The sequence below is a fragment of the Leucoraja erinacea genome, chromosome 4, assembly GCF_028641065.1.
Source record: "Leucoraja erinacea ecotype New England chromosome 4, Leri_hhj_1, whole genome shotgun sequence".
Classification (NCBI taxonomy): Eukaryota; Metazoa; Chordata; class Chondrichthyes; order Rajiformes; family Rajidae; genus Leucoraja; species Leucoraja erinaceus.
Window position 1 is genome coordinate 3,126,254 of NC_073380.1, and position 7,500 is coordinate 3,133,753.

At 49.0% G+C, this 7,500-nt stretch overlaps 1 protein-coding gene across 1 annotated transcript in view; it reads right to left on the reverse strand.

Annotated features, from left to right (window-relative positions):
• Positions 1–7,500, reverse strand: part of agap3 (ArfGAP with GTPase domain, ankyrin repeat and PH domain 3) — a 363,100-nt gene that overhangs the window by 128,067 nt on the left and 227,533 nt on the right. The window contains 3 exon segments of the mRNA XM_055633547.1: positions 260–352; positions 1,279–1,431; positions 4,006–4,133. Coding sequence (XP_055489522.1) covers positions 260–352; positions 1,279–1,431; positions 4,006–4,133 — 374 coding nt within the window.

Below are 7,500 nucleotides of genomic sequence, written 5' to 3' on the forward strand. Positions count from 1 at the left end.
AGGGAACTCCCTGGGCATTGATACCGGAACGGGCACTGGTGGGGCACCACGTCACTGGTGGGGCATCACGGCAGCCCCTGCATCACTGTGGCCACTCCAGCCTTCCTCATCGCCCCCACCTGCCCAGCAGGTTTGTCCAGCTCACTGCCACAGGACAGAGGGTCTCCCACCTGGGGTTAGTGGGCCCGCTCCCCCCCCCTGGCTCCCAGGACCAGGACATTCCCAGGGAGCAGAGCCAGGCAACAACAGTGCTCCTTACCTGTTTGATGGGGATAGCTCGTCCACTCCCAATGTTGTCGGTTTTACCATCCAGGCTCTTCTTGTCCTTGTCTGTGTCACTGCCCTTCCGAGACTGAAGTAAATGGAGGAGAAGGAAGGTAAAGGCCCTGCCGGCTGCACCCACACCCCAGGTCTGTAGGCGGCAAACAGCAACTCCCCAACACAAGGATAGCCCCCCGGAGCTCGCCCCACGAACACACTCAAACCCCCCCACCAAACACACTGTGGGAGGGGCAGTAGAGTCATAGAGTCATACAGTGTGGAAACAGGCCCTTCGGCCCAACTTGCCCACACTGGCCAACAATGTCCCAGCTACACTGGTCCCACCTGCCTGCGCTTAAATGTTGGGATAGTCCCAGCCTCAACTACCTCCTCTGGCAGCTTGTTCCATACACCCACCACCCTTTGTGTGAAAAAGTTACCCCTCGGATTCCTATTAAATCTTTTCCCCTTCACCTTGAACCTATGTCCTCTGGTCCTTAATTCCCCTACTCTGGGCAAGAGACTCTGTGCATCGACCCGATCTATTCCTCTCGTGCTTTTATACACCCCTCATCCTCCTCCGCTCCAAGGAATGGAGACCCAGCCTACCCAACCTCTCCCTATAGCTCACACCCTCTAGTCCTGGCAACATCCTCGTTAATCTTTTCTGAACCCTTTCAGGCTTGACAATATCTTTCCTATAACATGGTGCCCAGAACTGAACACAATATTCTACATCAGTCGGAAGAAGGGTTTTGGCCCGAAACGTTGCCTATTTCCTTCGCTCCATAGATGCTGCCGCACCCGCTGAGTTTCTCCAGCACTTGCGGTCTCGCCAACGTCTCAAACAGCTGCAACATGACCTCCCAACTGTGGGAGGGGCGGCATTGATAAATGCTGGAGCAGAGAGGTAAGAGAAGGGTAACACTGGACACACAGGCAAAGGGCTAACCGGCTGTGTGGCCATCTCCTGCCCCCCTCCTCCCTCTCCGTGTGATGGACCGGGCTGTTACTCACTGTGAAGATATTGGACCGGCGTTTGGACTGCTTGCGGACGGGGGTGGGAGTGCTGGACGCGGCGATTGTCTCAATTCGCAGTTCCTTCTGGCTCATGCTGGGCGTGGATGGGACTGACGAGGAGTAGTCACTGAAGACCCCTCCGTTAGCAGCCTGTGGAGATCACATCAGATTCAAGCTCACCCAGCAGATCCATATCACCCCCTGATATTCACCCAGCTCAAAAACATGCCCTCCATATTCACCCACCTTACACCCAGCTGGCCTCAACTCCTTCCGGTTATGTGTAGTCATACAGTATGGAAACAGGCTCTTCAGCACAACTTCATCAGCCATCGGAGAAGAACTAGCCCAATGATCAATAATCATGACAGATTGATCTTTCCCTCGCAACCCCATTCTCCTGCCGTCTCCCCGTAATCTTAAACCCATGTCCTCTAGTTCTTGATTATCCTAAGATTACAGAAGGTGCCTTAGAAATACAGATTGTTCTAAACGTAAGGATGTAGGGTGAGTGAGGGTAACTGAGGGAGAGAATGGTCCCTTGAGGATTAATGTGGTCACAATAGACTATAGGTGCAGGAGTAGGCCATTCGGCCCTTCGAGCCATTCAATGTGATCATGACTGATCATCCCCAATCAGTACCCCGTTCCTGCCTTCTCCCCATATCCCCTGACTCCGCTATCTTTAAGAACTCTATCGAGCTCTTGAAAATATCCAGAGAACCAGCCTCTGAGGCAGAGAATTCCACAGACTCAAAACTCTCTGTGAGAAAAAGTGTTTCCTCGTCTCCGTTCTAAATGGCTTACTCCTTATTCTTAAACTGTGGCCCCTGGTTCTGGACTCCCCCAACATCGGGAACATGTTTCCTGCCTCTAGCGTGTCCATACCCTTAACAATCTTATATGTTTCATAGAGAATCCCTCTCATCCTTCTAAACACCCATGTATCGTCCACAGGAGACAGGCAAGGAATTAAGGTGCGAGAATAGTGACGCCTTAAAATAATTATCCATATTACAGAAGAGGTGTTGCCAATCTTCAGGTATAGTAAGGTGGATAAATCCCCAGGGTCTGATCAGGTTGTGTATCCTAGGCCAGTGTGGGAAGTTAGGGAAGAAACTGCAGGGGCCCTGGCAGAGATATTTGCAAGAATGTAGCTCAAGAAGGTAGTTAACGTTGTGTGTTTATTTAGGAAGGCCTGCATGAACTAGCCTGGGAACTACCGGCCGGTGAGCCTGACGTCAGTGGTGGGTAAACATTTCACTGTACCTCGGTAATAATCTAAACACAAACTCAAGATGTTGGAGGGGTTTCTGAGAGACAGGAACAGCAGCATTGGATAATCAGCGTGGCAGGAGATGTCTGAAGAAGGGTCTCGACCCAAAACGTCACCTCTTCCTTTGTCTGACCCGCTGAGTTACTCCAGCTTTTTGTGTCTATACTCAGCTTTGCTTTGTGCGTGGGGAAAATGTGTCTCACAAATCTGACAGCTTTTTTAAAGCAGTCACTAAGATGATTGATGAGGGGTAGGTCTCTCTAAACCTATCCAGCCCATGCACCTGTCTAAATGCTTCTTAATCTGTCTCAACTGCCTCCTCCGGCAGCTTGTTCCATGCACCCAACACCCTTTGTGGAAAAAAGTTACCCACCGGGTGCCTATTAAATCTTTCCCCCCTCACCTTAAACCTATAGTGGGTAGAATGGTAATGACACAGGTAGATAGAGTTGTGAACAAGGTTTGTGGTGTGCTTGCTTTCATGGGTCGGGCCACTGAGTATGCCAGTCAGAATATAATTGGTTATTTAGCATTTGCTTGCATGGACTTTGGTCAGGCCACATTTGGGGTATTGCGTGCAGTTCTGGTCTCCTCATTACAGAAAGGGTGTGGAGGCTTTGGACAGGGTGCAGAGGAAATTTACCAGAATGGGCGGGGTGTATTAGCTACAGGGAGAGGTTGGACGGACTTGGATTGTTTTCGCTGGAATGCCAGAGACTGTGGGGAGACTTAATGAAAGTATATCCAATTACGAGAGCCACAGATAGGGTAGACAGTCAGAACCTTCTTTTTCAGGATGGAAATATCAAATACAATCGAAGGCACCGCCTTGAGGTGAGAGGGGCATAGTTAAAGGAGATGTGTGGGGCATTCTTTTTACACAGAAGGTGGTGAATGATTTAAACATGCTGCTGAGGTGGTGGTGGAGGCAGATTTGATAGTGGCATTTGAGAGACTTCTGGATAGGCACAAGAATATGCAGGGAATGGAGGGATATGGGCTATATGCCAGTAGATAAGAATTGGTCTTGCCACAGATGTTGTGGGCAGAATATGGGCAGACCTGTTCTTGTGCTGTACAGTTTTAGTTTTCGAGACACATGCCTTTCGGCCCACTGAGTCTGCACTGACCAGCGATCCCTGTACACTAGTCCTATCCTGCACACTGGGGCCAATTCACAATTCAAGGCCAATTAACATACAAACCTGTGGGAGGAAACCGGATCACCCGGGGGAAACCCACGCAGTCAAAGGGATGATGTACAAACTCTGTACAGACAGTACGCAAGGTCTCTGGCGCTGTAAGGCAGCAACTTTACCGCTGCGCTACTGTGCTGATTCTATCTTCTAATTTCTTGACCCCCCCAGTTCAGTGTGGAACACGGCAGCTGATATACAGTGTAGACACAGCCCCACCCAGCGTGTAGTGTGCAGACAGCGATGGCTCACCTGGTTGATGTGCATGGATGGGATGGAGGCGTTGGGAACGGAGGAGTGACTGGGAGAGTTCGGCAGAGACTTGCAGGGTCCAATCGATAGCTGCTGCTTCTTCCGTAACGCCACGATCTTCTGAGCCACTGGACAAGAGAAGAGCAGACACTGTTGGGACCACGGTGTGGATCTCGTACACAGGCTCAGCGTCACAACCTCCCCTACACACTGAGTGCAGATGCTGCAAGCTGGAGCTGACAGCGAGCGGCTGGAGGAACTCACCGCATCAGCCGGCATCCGTGGAGGCAGCAGCATGGCCGGCACCTCGGGTCGACACCCTGCATCAGGACTGAGAGAGTCGCAGGTTCAATCCTGACGCAGGGTCCTGACCCGAAACGTCACATTACGTTTCACTCCACAGATGCTACCCGAGTCGCCTGAGTTCCTCCAGCATGTTGACCCTGGTGTGATGTGTGTCTAACTCCCACCAGTAGCCAACGCCGAGAGTCAGTGGTCGATTCGCCTCCGACCAGGGTCATCCAATTATCTCCTCTGCTCATCTGCCCAAAGCTGCAGAACGCTCTGTCAACATTTTCTGTCCTTAACTAAAGCCTGAGACTATTTGTAGTCCAACTTCACACAGAGTAGGACAGGGAGTCTGCAGAAAGTCAATACGATGCAAGGGCAGGAACAAGACTGCCGCATCTTACACACATCATACACTCTCAAAGAAAGCTCATCAACACCTCTACCTACTTCGAAGATTAAGGTGTCGACAAATTATCAAAACTTCAACAGGTGGAGAACAAACTAACTGGTTGCATCGCGTTAGGAAGGAACTGCAGATACACATGTTTGTGTTGGATTTTTATTGAGTACTGTGTGTTTTTTTTTCAACTGTGTCGCGGCTGGCAAATTTATTTCACTGTACCTTAGTTGATGCAGGTGACGGATAAATTTGAATTTGACTTTGATTATACTGAAGATAGACACAAAAAAGCTGGAGTAACTCACTAGGTCAGGCAGCATCTCCGGAGTAAAGGGATAAGGTGACGTTTTGGGTCTGAAGAAGGGTTTTGACTCAAAATGTTCCTTTACTCCAGCACTTTGTTTAGACCTGGTTGTAACACTGGTTCGGCGATTCAAACACCCAGGAACCAAGGCGATTACAGAGAGTGGTGGACACTGACAGGTCGGTTCGTCATGGGTACTGATGCACCCACCATTAAAGAGATCTACGGGTGTCACTGCCTCAAAAAGGCAGCCGGAATCATCAGAGACCCACAGCACCCGGGCCGGCCACGCTCTCAACTCGCTGCTATCATCGGGAAGAAGGTAGAAGAAAACTGTGACCTCCAGATTCAAGATCAGCCTGACCCAACACATCACTATCCATAACTTCCAGACATGTTGCCTGGACCCACTGAGTTATTCCAGAACTCTGTGTGGGGTTATTTTTTGTAAACGAGCATCTGCAGTTCTGTGTTTCTTCAAGAACAACTTAGAACTACCCAACAACCAATAGGCTCTTGAACACCACACAACCCCAACCTCAGCAACTGCGATCTTCTATGCTGGACTGTACACATGGCTGCAACACCAACTTCGGTTTTGTGCTATTATAGTTGCATGGTACAGTATTACAGTAAAACTATTGTATTGTTGATTATTAGATAGAAACATAGAAAATAGATGCAGGAGTAGAGGTCATAGGCCATTCCAGACATGAGCCTGCACCGCCATTCAATATGATCATGGCTGATCATCCAACTCAGTATCCTGTACCTGCCTTCTCTCCATACCCCCTGATCCCTTTAGCCACAAGGGCCACATCTAACTCCCTCTTAAATATAGCCAATGAACTGGCCTCAACTAACTTCTGTGGCAGAGAATTCCACAGATTCACCACTCTCTGTGTAAAAAATGTTTTCCTCATCTCGATCCTAAAAGATTTCCCCCTTATCCTTATACTGTGACCCCTTGTTCTAGACTTCCCCAACATCGGGAACAATCTTCCTGCATCTAGCCTGTCCAACCCCTTAAGAATTTTGTACGTTTCTATAAGATCCCCCCTCGATCTTCTAAATTCTAGCGAGTACAAGCCGAGTCTATCCAGTCTTTCTTCATATGAAAGTCGTGACATCCCAGGAATCAGTCTGGCGAACCTTCTCTGTACTCCCTCTATGGCAAGAATGTCTTTCCTCAGATTAGGATATATAGTATCTGTCTGCAATGCATTAACATGCCTGTGAAGTTACAACATAAGAATGTTACAAAGTACTAGAGTAACTCAGCGGGTCAGGCAGCATGTCTGGAGTGCTACATTACTCCAGCACTTTGTGTCTTCTTTAGTAAACCAGCATCTGCAGTTCCTTGTTTCTGAAAGTAAGAATGGCATTGTTCTGTTGCCAGTCCAGATGACAACGATACTCTCCCCGTCCGCTCTCCCTGTTCTCTCTCTCCCTCTCCTCGGTCTGAGGGGATTCCAGCCTCAGCTGCAGTTCCACAGTCCATCAGTGCAGGGCAACAGTGAGCGCTGTGGCTGCAGTTGCTCCACACCGCCATCTGCTGGGGATCGCAGCAGCCGCCGTTTTGTAAACAACTCGCAACTCAGCTGACCAGAGTCCCATCCTGTTGCAACCCAAACAGTTCTCAAATGGGAAAACGGAACTGTCCGGCGGCATGTCCAAGATACGAGAGACTGAAGATGCTGGGATCTGGAGCAACAATCTGTCAGCAGATTGAGCAAAATACAAAGTGCTGGTGTGTAACTCAGCAGGATCAGGACGCATCTCTAGAGAGCATGGATAGGGGAACGTTTCGGATCGGGACCTTTCTTCAGACAAATTTCCCTCCTCTAACCATTTTCCTCCCCCTGCCGGGACTTGGCCTCACCCTGAACACCTCCAAAAACAAAAGATCTGAAGAAGGGTCCCGACCCGAAACGTCACCTATTCCTTTACTCCAGAGATGCTGTATGACCCGCTGTTACTCCAGCTTTTTGTGTCTATATATTGATTTCTCCAACTTCCAGTCACTCCCTCTCTCCATCCCTCCCCACTCGTTTTCCTACTAGCTTCACTGTCCTCCAGATTAATTGTACTGTTTGCATGCCAACAATTGTGCTGTTTGCATGCCTTTCAGCCAACAATGAACCATTGTAGATTTCCGTAGATTGTAGATCATCGTCTGCTTTGATTTCTTTTCACCTTACATGCTCTTTGTACCCTTCCATATCCAATTGCCTTCTCAGCCTGAAGAAGGGTCTCAACGCAAAACATCACCCATTCCTTCTCTCCAGAGATGCTGCCTGCCCCGCTGAGTTACTCCAGCTGTTTGTGTCTACATTCAGAGTATCATGAGTGTTTAATTGTCATATGTGCCGACAACTGAACAATTCAATTTGTTCTCACAGCAGCATAACAGGCCTGTAAATGCAATACATGCAGATAATACATAACAAACTAAATGTCATTAGACATTCAAAACTGCTACATTTGATCTTGAGAAAAC